The 21,170-nt window shown below is 30.0% G+C and overlaps 1 protein-coding gene and 1 long non-coding RNA gene across 3 annotated transcripts; both read right to left on the minus strand.

Annotated features, from left to right (window-relative positions):
• Nucleotides 1–7,098: 7,098 nt before the first annotated feature.
• Nucleotides 7,099–13,334, minus strand: LOC120081948 (homeobox-leucine zipper protein HOX3-like). Its single transcript, XM_039037137.1, has 4 exons — nt 13,091–13,334; nt 12,635–12,813; nt 12,438–12,517; nt 7,099–7,445 (listed from the first exon to the last, which is right to left on the minus strand). The coding sequence occupies exons 1-4, from the start codon at nt 13,179–13,181 to the stop codon at nt 7,205–7,207; spliced, it is 591 nt and encodes a 196-aa protein (XP_038893065.1). The 5' UTR covers nt 13,182–13,334; the 3' UTR covers nt 7,099–7,204.
• A 1,422-nt stretch (nt 13,335–14,756) lies between these two features.
• Nucleotides 14,757–15,708, minus strand: LOC120080752. Of its 2 annotated transcripts, none has more exons than XR_005482641.1 (4): nt 15,443–15,708; nt 15,300–15,326; nt 15,045–15,162; nt 14,757–14,903 (listed from the first exon to the last, which is right to left on the minus strand). It is a non-coding gene; the product is annotated as an uncharacterized LOC120080752 (long non-coding RNA). The 2 variants fall into 2 exon arrangements; XR_005482640.1 differs by having other exon boundaries at nt 15,041–15,162.
• Nucleotides 15,709–21,170: the final 5,462 nt, after the last annotated feature.

Here is a 21,170-nt window from a genome sequence, read left to right on the forward strand (position 1 = left end):
CAATAGAATCTAGAGAGCTTGTTAAAAGTCAATTAATGGTTAGATGGTTATTTGATATTTTACAAATTATATATATGTGTGTATGGATACTAATTATCCTTTTTTTTAAAAAAAAAAAGATTCAGAACCATTTTCCGTTTGACTTGCCCAGCCAACTAGTCAATGATTTCATCAATGAACAAATGAAAATTTTGTTTGAAGAGTATAGGTCAGAACTAAAGGAAATCGGACATGAGGATTTCCATGAGCAGTAGAATGATCATTCCAAATTTCATTCGTATATGAACATTAACAATTAAAATCAAGAAACGAAAACATACAGGCGATGCACAAAACGAAATTATAGCATGCTTTTCTATAAGATCAAGGGAAATAATTCACATACATTTGAAGACTCATCTTCAACACCCTTGATCACGAACACTCAAACAATCAACAAGACTACAAACCCGAATGCTTGAACACTATGACCACTACACTGCACGATCATAACGACCACAAACTAAGTGATCTCCAAGATCATGAACACAGCAAACGACCTCAAACAAACCTCAACTATGTCTAGTTGAGTATGACACACCCACAATGGCTACCTTGGTATTCTCGGTGTGAGAATCCAGAAGTGTAGGCTCTGTGTGGACTTAGTTAGAGGAAGAGACCAGAGGAACAATCGTGTAAACGATTGAGCAAGTGGGAGATGACAAGTCTATCGTATAGATGATGCTCAATCGTTTAAAAAAAGCTTCGCGATCATTTAGCAAAAGCTATGCGATCGTTTAGCTAATCGGCCAGCTGAATGACTATCATATAGAACTACTTCATGATCGTCTAGACTCTCTTCAGCTGTCGTTTAGTAAATCTCATTTACTTGACAGTCACTGTGAGCAACTTTCGAGAATAGAAATCTCAATCATCAACTTCTAAATTTAGGAAAACATTTTTCCTTTTATCTCTCGGTTATCATGAAACCACCAATAACCTCCCACTCAATTGGTTATTAGAGAAAAAGAGATAACTATCCAATAATTAATATAATATTATAAATATATGTAATAACCAACTTACCATACTATATTTATAACCTATAGTTATAATATTTCATCTCATGAAACATATAAACCATAGCTCTTTTTCTATTCTATGGTCCTTAATGTAAATCTTATTTGCATTAATCCTCCACTTGATGTTTCTCATACACCACACCGATCATATCATATATAATTGAATTATCTCTTGTCAATTTGAACATTTTAAATCAACACCAAGAATTGATCCTCAACTTGAATCCATTGAGCTACCAAGGGGATCTTATGGACCTGTAGCTCGAAGCTCCAACGATACGTGAATAACTAACTAAACTCTTTCGTCACGGGATCCACCATCCATTAACTGCAGACACTCCACTAAGGATCGACAACTAAACTTTCCTTACTACAGATATATTATGTGTCCATATCAACAAATCAACAATGCGATAACCCTTCACAGATCGCTCGTAAGTACAGTTGGGCCAATAACCATTATACCCTTGTAGTTACATCTAACTCCTTAAGTGCCATTGATCCCTCTATTGAACATAAGTCATAGTCCTATTATGACTAAGTTCTCTCTTCCAAAGAGAAGCTGTGGCTACTATATTCAAGCCTTGGAAACAGCTCTTAAAGGAGCAATCTATCTACTTACCCCTGCTTCGGGGAAAGAGTGAATTCCATCTTGTGTAACTGAGTTCCCAACTCCCAAATCAGACAAGTCCCCAAAAAGGTAGGCATGTTGAGTTGGAAATTTGGCCAATCTCATCCATACTAATCAAAGGACCGCCCTCAAAGGTAGGAGTTCCCAAAACACTCAGGATTGAGGTCATGTTACCTATGGTTGTTTAGGTGAGATGTAAGTCGCCAGTATCAACGATGTTATATACAGAAACTAATCATCTCATGGTCTGATCTTATACAAACTCTTTGTATAGGGCACCGCCGCTCGCATGTCTCCACATTAATGTTTAGGATCTACCATCTATAGTAGTTCACAACACTTGCAAACCTCTACAAAGCGGGTCGTATCCGTAATGTCGTAAGGATCAGGAATCCCTCCTTAATCCTTATACTACAGACCTATTTAGGGTATCACTTAAGGCATAATCCACTTGTATATCTCATATCATGCTTAAGTTTACATACAATAACCATAGAGCTTTGTTTATTGGAAATGAGTAAATGCCAGGTAAAATAACTCTTATTTTATTCATAACAATGTGTATATATTAAAAACTATGAGACTTCGAGAGAATTAGGACACCAATCCCAACAATCTCCCACTTGTCCTAATGCCTCGGAAGACTAATATACAATACAAGATAAATACATGTACAATATACAATAAACTAGGGCATACCCCAATATCATCTCCCACTTGCCTAAACAAGATGCTGCATGTCCCGCAAACCCAGACTCTCTAAGTGACCCTCGAACATTTTAGTCGTGAGAGTATTTGTAAAGGGATCAGCATTGTTGTGCTCTGACACGATCTTCGTGACTATCACATCACCACGATACACAATCTCCCTAATCAAGTGGTATTTTCGTTCGATATGCTTGTCTCGACGATGACTCCGAGGTTCCTTTGAATTTACCACAGTCCAACTGTTATCATAATAGAGAGTGATCGGAAAATCCATATTTGGAACAACTTCCAAATCTGTAAGGAATTTCCTCAGCCAAGCAGCCTCCTTAGCTGCTTCACAAGCGGTTACATATTCGGCTTCCATAGTGGAGTCCGTGATACATCCTTGCTTGATGCTTCGCCACACTACAACCTCTTCATTCAGAGTGAACACTGACCTCGATGTCGATTTGCGAGAATCTCTATCGGTCTGAAAGTCAGAGTCTGTGTATCATGTAAGGATCAAATCCTTATCTCCATACACGTGAATGTATTCCCTCGTTCTTCGAAGATACTTAGACAAAACGATTCCATGCCTGAGGGTAATAAACCCCTCTTGGAATTCTGCATCCTATACTTGATCAATATTTGATCGATGTACGATGCCTGAGACAAGGCTAACCTTTTGTTCTTATGATCCAGAATGATCGGGATCCTTAGAACATACTGTGCCTCACCCAAATCTTTCATTTGGAATTAGTCTGCTAGCCACTTTTTAATATCATTCAGATACCCTACATCATTCCCAATGAGTAGAATATCATCCCCCATACAGTAGTAGGAAAGCTACTAAGCTGTTGATGATCTTCTTGTAAACACAAGGCTCATCAACGTTCTTATCAAAACCAAACAACTTGATTGTAGTTTCAAATCCTATGTTCCACAATCGAGACGCTTGTTTCAACCCAAAAATGGACCTATTAAGCTTGCAAACTTTTTGCTCTTGATTTGGAACTACGAACCCCTCTAGTTGAGCCCTCTAGATGTTCTCTTTAAGATTACCATTAAGGAACGCAGTTTTGACGTCCATTTGCCATATCTCATAATCATAAAATATGGCTATGGACAAGAGTATCCTGATATATCTGAGCATGACAACAGGTAAGAAAGTTTCATCATAGTCAACTTCCTCGACCTAGGTATAACCCTTTGCCATGAGTCTAGCCTTAAAGGTTTGCACCTTTTCATCTACACCTCTCTTTCGCTTATAAATCCACTTACACCCTATAGGTCTTACCTCATCAAGCGGATCCACCAGCTTTCAGACGTTATTAAAGTACATAGATTCCATCTCCTAGTCCATGGCTTTAATCCACTCATCCTTGTCAACACCCTCCATTGCTTTCTTAAAAGACAATGGATCATCAACCCCATCATTAGAAATGACGTTATGGGCTTCAGTCAAACCCATGTAGCGATCCGATGGGTTCATAACCCTCCTACTATGTTGAGGCAGTCTCAGCTCTTGAGCTGGTTGACTAGATGCACCAACCTCAATAACCCTTGTTGATTTGTCGATCTGTTCAACAACTCTTGTTGAACCTTCGGTAGTCTCAGTCTCACTGGAAATCTCACGTAAAACAAGCTTACTTAGTGGTTTATGATCCTGAATGTGGTTTTCTTCCAAGAAGATAACATTTGTAGAAACAAACACTTTATTCTCACTCAGATCATAGAAGTATCCACCCCTCGTTTCCCACAAAGAGGCAAACTTTCGAACACAGTTTCAACTTCTTCGGATTAGTCACTAGCACATGTACCGAACACCTCCAAATCCTGAAGTGGCGTAAACTACCTTTACGGTCTCTCCACAACTCAAAAGACGTTTCAAAAACACTTTTAAGACTCATATACAAACTCTTTGTATAGGACACCCCCGCTCGCATGTCTCCACATGAATGGTCAGGATCTACAATCTATAGTAGTTCACAACACCTGTAAACCTCTACAAAGCGGGTCATATCCATAATGTCACAAGGAACAGGAATCCGTCCTTAATCCTTATACTACATACCTATTTAGGTTATCATTTAAGGCATGATCCACTTGCATATCTCATATACATGCTTAAGTTTACATACAATAACCATGGAGCTTTGTTTATTGGATATGAGTAAATGCCAAATAAAATAACTCTTATTTTATTCATAACAATGTGTATATATTACAAATTACGAGACTATGGGAGAATTAGGACACGAATCCCAACAGGAACTATACAAACACTATAAAAGATATACAAGCTCTAACAAGGCATGAGCACACCCACCTAATCTAATTATAAATGTCATTGAAGATTGACACTTTTTATGCACTAAGTTCGAATCAATTGAATGAAAAGTAAGAACTTTTGTGTTTATTTCAGCTTCCTTTCATTTCAATTACCCATTTTCCCTTAATTTCTCATTTTATTAGAAAGTAGCGGACTAATGTAAAGAATCGGTCAGCTTCAAAGTTCACTCATACAGCTAGTTCTAAGACTTTCATACACATACGAGAATCCACAGTAGAAATAAAAGAGTTTCTATATTTGATTTGTAAGAAAGTATTAGTAATATCTTCTATGTGAATTGTTTTATAGAAAGGACCCGATGGTCAAGCAATGGACTTAGTATACTTATTTAAGTATACACACTATGAAAGTGATAACTTATTTGTTAGTTAGGCCATTAATGATGCATACGTAAGTTTTTATTCCTCAATGTACCTATATTTATATACAATTGTCATACAATTATTTGTTTAAATTATTGATGTAGAGTCAAATGGTCAAGTTGAGAGAAGCATCCACTCAGGAAGGGTCTAAACCAATATCGGAAGAAGAAATATGCAAGTAGGTGTCGGGCACAAGTATGGCCCTGGTAGGGCACTGAAGTCTAAAAAATCAAGAAAAAATAAACTATTGTCGAGTGCATCCTCCTTGCAAGTTATAGAGGAGCAACAACAAGAGATACAATCCTTAAAGGCTAGTGGCTAGATCGAACGAACGGGAAGAAAGAAGATAAACTAAGATAGATGATATGAAAGTTATAATCTTACACCTCATGAGATCACAAGGAGATAAATCAAATTAGGAATGAGCTCTTCAACTTTCATAGTAAACTAATTAGAAGACTGTGTATGTTGTTATCCTACAGTTATGGTAATAACATAAACGTATAATTAGTGTATGGTATATTGAGTTTGTTAATGTTCTTAAATTGAGTTTTAAGTTTTATACTGAGTTTTAAGTGAGTGAGCGTGTGTAGTTCATTTGAATTTATTCATATTCTTATATTGGGTTTAAAGTTGCTATAGAGGTAATTGTATAGTTATGTTTAAGTTTAATTTGAGTTGGCGATTAGTTTTGAGATGGTTATATGCTATATTGAGTTTAAGGTTAAAGTGTGCGTGTGGGGGGGGCTCTTATACACATCTAGATGTGTATAAGAGACAGGGTGGGAGGGGATTGAATAAAGTTCATTTGAATTTGTTCATATTCTTATGTTGGGTTTAAAATTGGTATAGGGGTAAATGTATATTTATATTTAAGTTTTAAGTTCTATATTGAATTTGAGTTTATGTAAATATTAGTTGGTTTGTTTCAATTTGTTAATGTTCTTAGTTGAGTTTTAAGTTCTATATTCATTTTAAGATTGGTATATAGTATATTAAGCAATAAAATTATTTAAATTTGTATTTGTAGGTCTCTCGTGATTGATGTTGAAGATGCATCTCCCAGCGAGCTAAATTAGGTTGTAGAATTGTATTTTATAGGTACTTTATGGATATTATGTAATGTTATTTTGGGGTTAAGAATTTATGGATATTATGTAATGTTTAAGACGAATCTTTTTATTAGTTGTTTATTTGATAAATTTGTAAGATTCAAACATGTTTTATGGATATTGTTTAATGTTGTATACATCTAATTAATTTTATCAGTTTTTATTTTAATTTATTTCATATTTGTAAGATTCAAACATGTATGACATTTCTAAAAAAGAAAAAACAGATATAATATTTAATAAATTAAGAAAAATATATTTTCGACGCCTAAATACGTAATCCTGATGGTACAGGCATGGGGAAAAGTGTAATTTCATGATTTTTTTACCTTTTTTATGACGCTAAAATAGGTCACCGTCGGCAAAAGTAATGCTAAAAATAGGTCAAGATAATCTTTTCCGATGCTTAAATCGTAGATTCAGCGACGGGATAAATAACCATCTCTTGATGCTAAAAGGAACCATTGACAGAAGCTTAGTTATCTCGACGGTGAAAATGATTTTTTTACCATCGGGAGAAAGTCCTTTTACCGACGGTTCCATTTAGCGTTGCCAAAATCCTCCATCCTTATTTTATTACGAAATCTTTTTTTCCCGATGATGTGGCTTTTTTGGGTCGGAGAAGGTTTTCCCAACGAGGCTTTCCAGACAATACAGTCGATGGTCGAAAGTCTATCGGAAAAGGTTTTTTCGACGGTTTTTTTACTTTTGTCGACGGTTTTCTTATTGACAAAAGTTGAATTTCTTGTAGTGATAAACGAAGAAGGAGGCACCTAGGGTATTTTGAAAAATAGAGGAACCAAAATAAAAGAGAAATTAAATTTCAAATATATAGAAAGTTTATATAGAGTATAAACATAACACAACTCCAAACGAGGACATGTCTAAAATTAAAAAAAAAAAAAAAAAAAAAAGAGGCAGATTTTGATTAATTAGATGGAGTGATGATTCCGAATGAGTGGAGAAAAAAAAAAACAGGGGAGCAGCGACCGACCAACTTAAACGACAATGCGGGTCTTGTCGAGGGCAGTGGTTGTCACGCGCTCGCAGCGTGGACACATAGTGAGATTCGACGCCGGCAGCGGCTCGCAGCTGTGCGGCGAAATCACCGTCGGCGGCGCCACCTTCATTGCCCTTAGCTCCTCCACTTCCTTCTGTAGTCTCTTGTTTTGTTCTGTCAATAGCCCGAACCATCTCTTTAGATACTCACATTCCATCTCCGTTTGCTTTAACTTGCTCCTAAGAATACACTCCAAACATTTAGTCTTTATGATTTGAGCTTAAAATTTTGGAGGTATTTTGAAAAAATTACGGGTTTTCAGTTTCCGAATGTTAAAGAATAGATATTTTTCATTTCTTGGTTTTCAAAACATACTTTTATAATCCTCAAACTTTTTAAGATAGGTATGTCTGACCCTTTAAATTTTTAAAAAATATTTTTTTAAGTGGAGTTTTTATTCGTTATGTTAATGAAATGCAATGACAATTAAAGTTGGCCACTATGAAAATAACTCAACTAATCAATCTTTCGAGATCATTAATATGTTGAAAGTATGAGCTTAACTTCATTTTTTTCATCAAATACATATGTGGTGGAGAGAAAAATCTTAATGTAGGGGATTAGGGTTTTGAATATGTCCATGCACAAGATACCTTAAACCCTAAAATAATAGGAAAATTATTTCAAATGGTAAAACTATTGAAAATATTTACAAAGAGTCTATCATTGACAATTCTATAATTTTACTATATTTTATAAATATTTTGATTTATTTTTCTATATCTAAAAACAGCGAAAAATAATAAGACACTATTTTTTAAGTATGTAAAAAGTGTTTTCAAGTATAAAAGTGCTTTTAACTTTTGTCTCTCCAAGCGGACTCTAAGTCAATTGAATTAGTTTATTGCCTTCCAACAGGAAAATGTGTTATTTAAGAAAAAGGTTAGTGAATAAACTATTAAAATAATAATATAAAGTGATGAGGCTACCTAAAACAGCCCAATGAAACTATGTTTAACCACAAGAATCAAAGTGGGGTACTTAATTTTGAATTAAATCTTCTATGAAAATTTTTTAAAATCAATTATTTGAGTCATCCTTGGTATATAATATCTCATTGGTTAATTTCCGTACATGTGGGGTTTTTTTTTTAACTCATACCCCTAATAAATACCTCTTTAATACAAAAGAAAAAAGTAAATACAATAATAATCCTATTATTTTAGAGTTTTAATTTTAATTAAAGAATTAGGCTTTCTAAAAAATGCAACTCCAAAACACCAAAGTGAGCAATTCAACTGTAATTGACATGACATTCTTTCTTAAAAAGTCGAAGGTTTCATCCTCATCACCAATGTTTACTAAAAAGAAATCAAACTCCAAAATAATAAATACATGATTAAAATCACTTTTTTCGTACAAAAAATTTAGGATAATTGTTTTAAAAATATTTTTAAATATAGAAAAATGTCACTATTTGTGATAGACACTAATAGACATCAGTGTCAGTAATAGACATCAATATATGTCTATCAATATCTATCACTATCTATCAGTGATAGAGTAACATTTAGCTATATATATAAATAAGTTGACTCATTTTTTATATTTGAAAGCAACCAAAAAAATGTACTTCAAAAAATATATTAAATCATATGTTTTTTTTCTAAAACATGTTGTTTTAATCCTTGATTGATTTTGAATAATTAAATATATGTTTTGGAGTGATATTAAATTAAATGTCATAAAAGGCTTTTAATCACTAGCAAATATAAACAAAAGCCAAATAAATCAAACTATAATTATAATAAAACTATAGGGTATTTCAGAGGCTTAACCAAACTAAACAAATTATAATAAAACTGTTGAAAAAAATACAAAAGCCAAATAAACCAAGTTTAACCAAAAAAATAATTATGGCAATTAGGTTTAATCAAGCAGTTCATCATGGTTTATTATTGATTTATTTTCTTTTTACCTCATACCCAAATAAATGCTTAATTAATACAATAGAAAAAGTAAATGCAATAATATATATACTTTGAAAAATATGGAGTATATTATCAAAATCAATATGTTCTGACTACAAAAAAAAAGAGTCAATAATTGTGCCTAACAAAAAAGAAGGACAAGAGAAAAAGAGATGTAAAGTGAAATAAATGCAATTTGAAACCCTTTTACATGAAAGACAAGAACATCATTATTGTCTTCTTGGATTCTAATTATTATCAAAGCAAATTAAATGGTATATAAATTTTCCTTTTTCATGCAATGTTTTGCTTCACCCATTAACTTTAATTTAACTGATTTTTGCTTGTTCTTGTGCCCAAAATAACTGACATAATAATTAGTTCAAACAGCTTCAAACTATTTATAACATATAGTTTGAAAATCTACATGTACATTGTAATATCAAATTAATATATATATATATATATATATATATATATAAATATATATATATGAAAATTTACATAAAACAACCTCACACAATATATATAATACCCAATAACTAATGACTTATTTTTCTTATTTTAATTGTATGAAACATAATTTATCTTAAAGATAAAATCTTTTGGAATATTAAACAAAAGGTAAAATAAAAGTTTTCTAACATTGAAATTTAGTTGAATTTCAAAATATAATTCTAAAAATTAGAATGAAAATAAATTAGGTCAAAATTACAAGGTTGGTCCTTAGGGTTAATTTGGGCGAATTTTCACTTTGGACAAAATCCTAACTTTTGGGTTATTTTTTTTTTTCCAAAACATCTTTGATTTTTTTTTTTTAAAGGAAAAACATGTGTCGAGAAAATGAGTTAAGTATTTAAGATCAAAGTTAATGAAAGTAAAACTAAAATAATAACATAAAAAAAAAAGAGTAACAATATATCAAGAAAGGATTTTGTTTGGTTTGGGAGATTTAAACCCTAAATCCGAAAATTCTAAACCCTAAATTTACTTGAAAATTTGGAAATCATAAAGTTTAAACAAAAGTCATCAAATATGTCAATTTGAACCTATCTAAATGGTTCAAATAGTTTCTCTCTTCTAAATCGTCACAATTAAATAAATACATGGTACCAACTCGGAACCATTTGACAATAAAATAAGTAATCCATTTAGTTTTTTTAAAAAATAATGAAATGGAACCTCAAGTTTCTCTAATAAGCTCAAACAGGTATTTTGTATAGAAAAAAAAAATCTAAAATTAAAAATTTGATCCAAGAATGATTTACGTAAAGAGATACCATCTTGCAAATCTTTATAAGATATATGAGTTACTCTTCCTTCTGTTAATTACTTTTGAGATAGAACTCCATATTTTTTTTAAAAGTAAGTTTTCGTATCTACATAGATATGTTAGGTATTTTAAAAAACATAAAACAAAGTCAAATAAAAGCCAAAAAAAAAAAAAAAAACAAACCATATATGTACTAAAATAGTTATCTAACCTAATATATAAATATTTACATTATGATGCATGGCTTGGAAAAGAAAAATTATGGGAAAAAAAAAAAGGAAAAGAGAGAGCTAAGTTTAATTTAATGTTAATATCATATGAAAAATGTGTAGAGGCACACGAGGCCATTGGAAGCACTCTAGACAATGTGTTAATTGAGATATATATCTTAAGTCATAGGGAGGCAACCACATTATTACTTTGTTCATAATTTTGTTCACCTATTGTCTCTTGGTGGCATTGCATATCTTAGCCCATAATTCCACTATTATTATTTTATAATTTTTTATTTTCTAGAAAAGGGACAAAATAATGCTATAGTTTTAACCTTGTTTATTTAGTTTGTATATCCCTATTCCTTTAATGAAACTTTTTTTTTCTTTTTTCTTTATTGATTTTCCATATGTTTCATTTAAATCAATACTTAAAGTTTAATAACCTTATTGTCTCAAATCATATTTTCCTCTATGATCTTTTGCACTAATTATATATAGGTAAACTTTTCAACTTGTAAATGTTAAATTTTCTAATTTTTTTTTTTTTAATTTCATGGCATTAACAAAAAAAAAAAAATATCATCATTGTTCACCTAATTTAAGTATGTACTCTCAAGTAAAAATAAAATACTTAACTTATTAAGTATTTGTTATGTTTCTATGGCCCCGTATGAAATTGCGTTTGCAATCGTTAAAAGTGATTATGGAAAAATCTTAATTGTCTAGATTGTTTGGTGAAATGAATTATTTGTTAATCTATGAATCACTTTTTAATTTTAACTATTGTGTAAAAGCTGATAAATACTAGCTTTTAGATTTAGCTTCCCTCAAAATTTGGTAACATCTTAACAATTGAAATAAATATAATATAATAATATTCATTTATAATAAAAAAATTTATATATATTTTTTCAAATTTTAATGGATTGATTTCTTGTAAGAAATATTTTTTTAAAAAAAATTTATTAGATAATTTCGATTAAATGAAATTAGTTGAAATTTAAATCATATACAATTTGAAATAAATTATAATTTAATTATCCATACAAAATAATTGAAATAATAAGCCTAGTTTAACTAGTTTTTCTAATATAAAATTAACATTTGTCAAACACAATTTTTTTTTAGGACGGATTCTTCTAAAAGCATACTAGCAATTATTTTAAAAGCTACAATAATCTCAAACGGAGCCTAAATACTTATCCACTATAAATATCTATAAATCAACTAAATGAATTAAAAGACATATATGGCTTGATATGTTTTAGCTTATAAAAATTTAACTAACTTTTTGTGAAAATTCAAGAAAAGGTAATAGGATGTTTGAACAGTTAGGAACAAGGATAGAATATCATAACTTTCATAAATTAGAAGTAAATCATATGAAAGTACAAAGCGTTAATATTTGATTTCTTTGCTGTGTTGTATACTTATTAAGAATCTTTTGAAAAATCAAACCAAACTTTTAAAAAAAATAGTGTTTTCAAAAATTTCTTTTTTATTTTAGAATTTGGACTCTGATTTCGAGTGTTTAGTTAAAAAAGATGAAAACTATAATGAAAAGGTGGTAAGAAAATGAACATAATTTTTAAAAGAAAAATCAAATAGTTATCTAATCGAATCTAATTATTAAGAATAATAATATAAGAAAAATTATTCCAAAACAAATTATGCATGTGAACATAATTAAGCCCTCAAAATAAAAATCCATAAAAAAGAATAATAGGGGAAGAAAAAAATTCAACATAATTAACTTGAAAATTAATAACCCACCTGGCCCTTCGATTCTGAAACCAAACTTCAACCTGCCTTGGCTTCAATTTCAAAACTTCTGCCAATGTCTCCTTCTGTTTCTACAAATTAAATAAAAAATAATTATACATATATATAATAAAATTTAAAAATAAAATAAAATGAAAAAATTATGAAAAAAAAAAACAAAAAAGAATAGGGAATTTTGAGAAATGTACTGGGTTTAAGGTATGGTTTTGTCTAAAGCTTTGTTCAAGAAGATGAGATTGTTCCTTTGTTAAACGCAACTTCTTCCTTGGGTTAATGCTTCCATTGTTATTTTCTTCATCTTCCTCCATACTTCCCATCATCCATTCCTCTTCATCTGGAGCTTTGTTCATGTCCAAATCTCTCGTGACTACATCGAAAACCCATCGCGATACCGAGACGTTAAATCACCACTAAACTCAAAAACTCAATAAACAACGAACAAATTACAATATCTAATCAATTATTTCTTTATCATCACTTTTGCCCTAGACACAAGGTTCGAACACAGATCCTCTTGCTTTCTATCAAAATCAAACCTAAAAGCTCGATAGGGTTTGCATATTTAATCTTTTGCTCATATTCTTAACCGATCGAGAGAAAAACGAAAACCGATCGTGAACTCGATTGAGAGGATGAGTGTGTACCAGATGGAGGGAGTGGTGATGAGAATGAATTGAAGCCTGGCACAGAGATGGAGAGGTCCAATCTTGAAGAGGTGGTGGGTAAAATTGCCATGGGAGCTTTGGTGAAGCTATAGAAATTGAAACCAAGAAGAAGAAAGAAGAAGATGTTTTTTATTTGTAAAATTTGGGGGAGAGAGAGAGAGAGAGAGAGAGAGAGAAAGGTAAAGTAGAAAATGCAAACACAAAGAGAGGCAAAAGAGAGAGAGAAAAAGAAATGGATGATGAAAATTTGAAGATAGAAAAAGTTGACACAATATGCAAAAAGGTTAAATACAACATAGAGATAATGTAAATGGCATATCTGCAGACAAATTATAAAAGCACAAAAGGTTGACAACTTTTTTTTTTTTTTTTTCCCAACTTTTTGTATTTATTTTGCTTTGTCCCTAAACTTATTTAAGTGTGGGATCAAGTCCGTTTGGAATGCGTTCTAATTTCATTTACACTCTTTCGAGAAAACAATATTTTTTTTTATTAATGTTAGATGATATAAATTTACCTTCACCTATTAGTTTAGTGTACATTTGAATTAACTTCCCAAATATTTAATTTTGAAAATAAGCCATTAAGAAAAAAATTGAAATATTTGACAACCTTTCAAAATAGCTTTTGTAGTACATTTAAAAAGATTTTATCAAAAGAGTTTAAATAAAAATAAATATTTTGAAAAATATTTTTTTTCTTTATTCAATCCAAATAGGCCTATAAGTCATTTAACTTGGTATTATCGTAGGAAGTATTTGAAAAAAATCTTAAAAATGTTAGATGGTATAATATTAAATTTACCTTCATTCATTAGTTTAAGGTTTAGGATCAATTAGTTATTTAAGATGGTATTAAAGAAGAAGGTCTCGTGTTTCAAATCCCTCCACCATTTAAAATCTTATATTTTTTTCAATTTTTTTAAATGACAAATCTATTTGGTTGTACTATATTCAAAATTGATTGTAAGAATTATAAATATGTTTTTATTTCTTATTACATATTAGGAGGATTTTTTATTAATCAATTTAAAGTCTTTTTTTTTTTAATAATCCATCTCTCAAATATTTATTAAAGTTCCTAAATTAATCCAATTTTGTTCATTACTTATTTATTAAGATTTTTCTAAAATCCACTTCTCATAATTTGAAATGAGTTAAGAAATGAAAAATTTTTATAGATAGAAAAAATGTCAAATTATTAATAGAAAAAACAAAAAAAAAACATTGGTACAAAGCTTGTATAAGTTTCTATCATTGATAGTATCAATGATGGACTTCTTCTATTACTGATAGATACTAATGAACTTCTGTTAGCCTCTATTAATGATAAACCCGTATCAATTTCTATCACAATTTTTTTCACTGATAGTATCAATGATAGATTTTTATAAGTTTCTATCACTGATATATATCAATAGATTTGTATCAGCTTCTATTATGATAGACTTTTATCAGCTTCTATCAATGATATTTTTGTATCAGTTTCTATCACTATAGTATTAATGATAGACTTCTATTAGTTTCTAACACTGATAGACTTCTATCAGTTTCTATTAATGATAGACACGGATAGACTTCTACCAACCTCTATTAATTATAGACTTATATCAGTTTCAATCGTTGATAACAATAGAATGCAATGCCATCATCAATCCTCTCAATGAAACACTCAAACTACTGCAGTTCACCAGGATTAGCAAAAGTTGAAGAAATAAAAATCTTGACTCCGCTTAAGCTATGGGGCCGTCTTCTCCGGAAGCCACATTAAGATCATCGATTGAAAATTCGAGCTGGGGCAAGAAAACGGGACTAAAATCAATCCAGAATCGCAAAGAAAGTGTTATGTATCCAATTTGAATTCGTGCCACAACAATATATCCAGATTATAACTGAATGATAAGATAATGGAGAGAGGAAGAATACTCACTTACTCGTGAACTGGATGAGGAGACGGGGATTCGGCGTCTACATGTAGAGATGATAAATCAAGGCATTTTGCCTTGGACGGAACTTTGACGGTGACGAAGATATTGCAGAAACTTGAAGCCACTAATGACATTTGGGGGTGTCAAAATACTATAGCTTCTTTGATCTTAATTTCGAAACTAATAACTCAAATGTTGGGTCCGTTCACTAAATAAAGGTAAAATCTACTTGAAATATGAACTTTAGACAACATTTCTTACCTCAGTCTTGATCCCAGGAGGAGCCATCTAACAGATGAAACCAACCATCCCATACACGAATTCAGAAAGAAAAGTTTTAGTGTCAAATGATCAAACCAGGGAATCCTAGAAACTCAAGTTGTTGAAAAATGTAGAAAGAAAACCTTTAATAAGCAGTTATCGAACTGTTGCTGAAGCTCCATGAAAGCCGATCGGACCCGTCGGCGGGCCGGAGCAGAGTCGAGTTTCTGGAAGACGATTTTGTTAAGCACCGGCGGAAGACCGTCGATTGGCGATTTCTTCGCTGCAACAACTAGATGGCGACCGGAGCCCCATCTCAAGAACTTTGACGATGGGGAGAGAGGAAGGCGGCGGAGACGCGAGGATGCCGATGGCAGCGGGGTTGTGGAGGAAGGCGTTGAGATGTCGGTGAAATTAAATTTGGTTATTTTCTGTAAATAATTTCCTTTATTTTTTTACGTTTAAAAATTCTCCTTAAGAAATTATACCGGACACACATTGAATTATTAGCTTATGTAAAAAAATATTATTTAAAAAGGACCCAATTTAACGAGGCAGACGTAAAATAGTATATAAAATTGAGAAATCAGAGGAAATAACAAAATCGAGAGTGGATTTTGATTTTTGTCCAAAAATGGAAATAATAAATTTTTTTTGGCAAAAGCATGCCGCACACATGACATATATTTTTTTAGTCCCCAAATTTTTTCTACTATGCTCCATTAACCATTTTCTAGAGTATTGTATAATTACTATATTGTGTATAAATTCTTAATAGAAATACAGGGTAAATGAAATCGTCTATGAAATTGTGTATCAATTTTCAATAGAAATACAGTAGATTCAAGTGATAAAGGTGTCGAATTTTTCTTCCAGTTTTAAATTTGAATTGACGGTTTCATATCTATTTTGATTTTATTTAATCACTTTTCGAAAATATTCATAATTAATCAATCTTTAATTTATTTATCACTATTTTGATTTTAATTTATCATATATTTTTAGATTTCACATTATTTTATCGGTTTTTTATTATTTTAAATTCGAGATTATTTTTTTTTATCTTGATTTGGATTTTACTTAATATTCTATACATATGATCTTCTAACAAATTGTATATTTAATTTAAATTTGATCATTTCTTATATTTTTTTAATCATCCTTTATTCATTATCATATTAATATGTTATTATACTTTTAATTTATCTTTTCGACAAACAAATAAGTATTCACTTTTGCAGTGTTGTTGTTTTTGCTATATCTCTACAATGAGTTAGGTTCTTTTGTAGGTTTTATAGTTGATGGAGTTATAAATACAGTGTAATTGTTGAAGCTTAAATGAAATGAAAATGGAATTATAAATACAGTACAATTGTAAATAAAAGAATTTCATTCTTAATCTTTCTCGCCCGAGTCATATTTGAATTTATATTTTATTATCAAATTAGATATTATCTAACTACTAATCGAATTAATGGTAATAAACAAAAACTTCCTGGTTTTTCTCTCCAATTTCTATTTAAATTTATCTTTTATTATCATATTTGATTTTATCTATCTAACTTTCTATTTGTTTAAATGTTTGTTACAAATTCAATTATATCTAAATATTTTTTCATTATTTTATACATATTGTTATCAAATTAATTTGATTTTTTTCCATATTTTTTATGTTTTCAATTTTTCATATAGAGACAAGTAAAAATTGTTTGTTGTATTTAAAATGAAACATATAAATGTGAATTAATTTATAAAATTTTGAAACATGTGCGCATGTATATATATTTATATATTATTCAGTTTATTATTAATATCATCATCATCATTATTAATTATTACAATAAGATTTAAAAAAAATCTCTAAATCTCACCTTCTTCATCTTCTTCACTTAGTTGTCCCAAAATCTTTTTTTCTTCTTATTAATTTCAGCAACCCTTTCTTGAATTTCATCGTCTTGACTAGTTTGTGATGACCATCCTCGCCAAGTTGTCAACCTTTTTTGTTTGCACATATGTTGGACTCAATTTTTAGGTCATCCATATAAATTTTCCCTCGTTTAAGATTTAAAATTTTTTTAGCGTTACCACGAATAATATATATATATATATATATATATAATAGTTTAGGGGTGTGTTAATAAAAACTAATAAAATTAGAAGGTGGTCTCAAACAACAAAGTTAGGCTGTCGGTTGAAGGACCAACCGATGAAATCATTGAGCACCAAAGCTAACAACACAAGCCACTTTGGACCTCACGACCAGGAACCTTTTTCAACACATTACACAAAAAACAATGCACTATTATTGCTCAATACATAAAAATAAATAAATCAAAAATATTGGCAGATAACGGTATGTGTATGCCATTAATGTCAAATAATGGATTATATATGTATTGGTATATATGCTTTTGATGATAGAATAATAGGTCATTTATGATACAAAATTATTAGGATCTAACTCATAATTATTTTAGAATAACAAAGAGTCTAGAACAATTATGTGCGAAAGAAAATCAAAATCAATTTGATCTAATAGAACTACATAGATATTAAGATCAAACTTATCGTTATAATATATATATATAAATAAAGTTCTAATGTGTCTCTTAATCTTAAGAGTGTCTATTAGATACCTAAGCTTTCAATTTTGTGTCTAATAAGCTTTTAACATATTTAGGTCTCATTTGGTAATTATTTGATTTTTTGAAAATTAAGTCTCTTTTCTCTCAATTTCTTACAATGTATTCCATTTTTATCAAATAAAAGAGAAATTTTTTTTATCGAAATTCTAAAAATGAAAAAAAGTTTTTAAAAACATTTTTTTTTTTTTTTAGTTTCAAAACTTGACTTGGTTTATAAAACATGTTGGTAAAAACAAAATCTACTTAAATAAGAATTTTAGAGGAGGAACGAGTGTTCGCTTAATTTTCAAAACTAAAAACCAAAAGGTAGATCGTTATCACGTAAAAACAAATTTAGGAATTTATCAAACATAAAAATTTAATATCTAGACACCTATTAACAATATATATTTCAAGACCTAAAATCTATCTGACATAAAATAAGAAAAATTAAGGGCTTGTCAAACATATTTTCGAAAATCAAGATCTAAACTTGTAATATATTATTTTTTTAAAGAAGTAAAATAAAATCTTTTCACCTATGCAATTTAGACATGATATGGGCACTTTTCTCTTTAGAAAATAGGATACTAAAAAGATGTAATAGATTACGGCCGCGTTTGGGATTGCTGTAATTTTTAAAATCGATTGTGAAAAGAAGTAAAATATTATTTGGTAAATTTCAATTTAAATTTGAAAAAGTAGGTTGAAATATTTTGTAAATAAATACAAAAATATCTAATTTAGATATAATAACTAAACTAGACTTATAATCATTTTTAAAAATTTTTTGTAAAAAAATTTAAATAATTATTTAATATGAAAAATTTTGTTTGGTACAGATTAATTTTTAAATATTAAGAAAATAGCTTTATTTAAAAAAATCGATATGGTATATATTTTTTTTAAAAAAATGCATTTAACTCATGAAAAATAGAAAATAGATTTGATTAAATGAGAAATATATAAACATTTAAAACATATATTTTTCTAAAGTATAAAATTGAAAACTAGATATTAATTAAAAATTTTACCTGATTTTAGGAGAATCTGAAAGCTAGTAGAATTTTACCAAATACAAATTAAAATGTTTTTAAGTGGCTTTCTGACTGAACTAACGTAATGCCAAATGTAGCCTAAGAACCATAAGCTTAATAAATATGTAGTTTTTGTATAATAGAGTTAGTTACATAATCTCGAAGAATCAATTATTTTTATTATTAACATCATTCTGGGAGAAAGATGAAACGACTTGTTAATATTTGACTAATGTGCCACAATTCTTAATGGAAAATTTTTATTTTATTTTATGTTTTTTATGTGGCAGCCCCTCCTTTTTTTTTTTTCCTATCTGGGTTGTTTGGCATGCTATGTTGAAGATATGATGTCTGGAGATATGATATTTGTGGAGTTCATATATCTGTGTTTGGACTGTAGAATTGTTTTACCTTGAGCTCATATATTTGTGTTTGATGTGCAAAGTTGAGTTCATATGTTAGAGTGACTGTTACAGTTTTCATTAAATATAAATAAACAACTGTTGTGATGACAATTTTTTGTTTGAAATTTTTTTTATTTAATAATTCTACACATATTTTGTTTGAATAGAATATGGATTGCAATTTTTTTCATTATTTTTAGTACACATGTATCGGTGATGATCTGAAATATGGCCTAGAGTTTAATTTTGGATCATTCATTCCTAACATTCTTTCTAAACAAAAACAATAGTCATTTTAAAATTTTGATTTCTTATTAGTTAGTTTGTTAAGTTGGAAAAAATTATTTGGATTAATTTAATAAAGAGAACTTTTGAGATAAATATTACGTGAAAAAAAGCACCAAAATGTATTTATAATATGATGCCCCTATTGATGGTCATATTACATGCTTGATACATAATTATATACTAGCTTATCAATAGGCTACATGCTACGTTGCATATATGTATACATACATACATACATACATATGAAGGAACTCTATGAGAAGAGAACCTTGAGCGGAAGCTGATCGACCAAAAACCATTTGTTCATTTAATATAAATTTTATAGTAAACAAGAAACAAGATATGCATTTAATTATAAATTATAGCATACTAATAAAAAGGTTTTAGAAACCTCACCTTTGAAGACCTTTCTTGAAGAATTCCCTTGAATAGAACACGAACCAGTTAAAGACTTTCTCCAAAGAAAAACTCGAACAAGTACGAACACGACCACGAAGGCTTCCTCGGTATTCTCAGGGTGAGAACCTAAGAGTGGTGGGCTCTAGCTATTTTGGATTTGAGGGAACTTTTGTGGAGAGAAAGGAGGAATTAGAGTGTTTTAGAAAAACTAAAAAACATATAACTCTTCAGTTGTTTCTCTCTATCTCAAAATCGTTCACTTACATGGGTGGAGAGAAAAGAAAGGGGAAGGGAGTTGTAACAACCTCCTTATTATTCAATTAATAATTAATATAAATAGAAATGTGATAACTAACTTATCATATTATATGTATATATATATTAAATTATATGTTATATCACATATAACATATAACCTATTAGTTTAAAATTGTATCACATATAATATAAACTATAGTTTCTTTTCCATCTTATATGATATTTAAAATAAATCATATTTATATTAAATTTAACAACTATGGATCCAATTCATAGAAACTATATTTGAATCTCATTCAAATATTTATTTCCTCTCATTAATCTATAATGTATCAAATACATTATAACAATTATATCACATATAATTGAAACAACTTAATTATATCAGATATAATTAAATCCCTCTATTAATCCTATTGAGCTACCAAGGGGGACCTTATGGACCTGTAGCTTGAAGCTCGAACGGTATATGAATAATTAATTAAATTATTCACCATCCGTTAATTGTCGGACACTCCATTAAAGACCGATAGCTGCATTCCTCACACTACAAATATATTTCTGTGTCCATTGGATATAGTATGATGACCCTTTACAAATTGCTCGTAAGTACAGATAGACCAAATTACCATTGCCCCTATAGTTCCATCTACCTCCTTATGTACCACTAATCCTTCTAATGAACAATACATCATAGTCCAACTATGACTAAACCCCTCTCGGGCCAGGAAAGGATGTGGCACCACATTGTTCAAGACCCGGAATCAACCCATAAGGGGGCAATTTATCTACTTACCCCTGTCTCAGGGAGAGTGAATTCCATGTTGTGTAGCTGTGTTCCCAGCTCCCCAATTAGACGAA

The sequence above is a fragment of the Benincasa hispida genome, chromosome 7, assembly GCF_009727055.1.
Source record: "Benincasa hispida cultivar B227 chromosome 7, ASM972705v1, whole genome shotgun sequence".
Classification (NCBI taxonomy): Eukaryota; Viridiplantae; Streptophyta; class Magnoliopsida; order Cucurbitales; family Cucurbitaceae; genus Benincasa; species Benincasa hispida.

Bases quoted from the DNA above. Each gene is read 5' to 3' on its own strand.
- LOC120081948 (XM_039037137.1), bottom strand. From the start codon at position 13,181: ATGGCAATTTTACCCACCACCTCTTCAAGATTGGACCTCTCCATCTCT. The intron at 12,518-12,634 runs GTACATTTCTCA...TTTAATTTGTAG, and splicing joins AAAACCATACCTTAAACCCA to AAACAGAAGGAGACATTGGC. The intron at 7,446-12,437 runs GTGGGTTATTAA...GTGTATTCTTAG, and splicing joins TTTCAGAATCGAAGGGCCAG to GAGCAAGTTAAAGCAAACGG.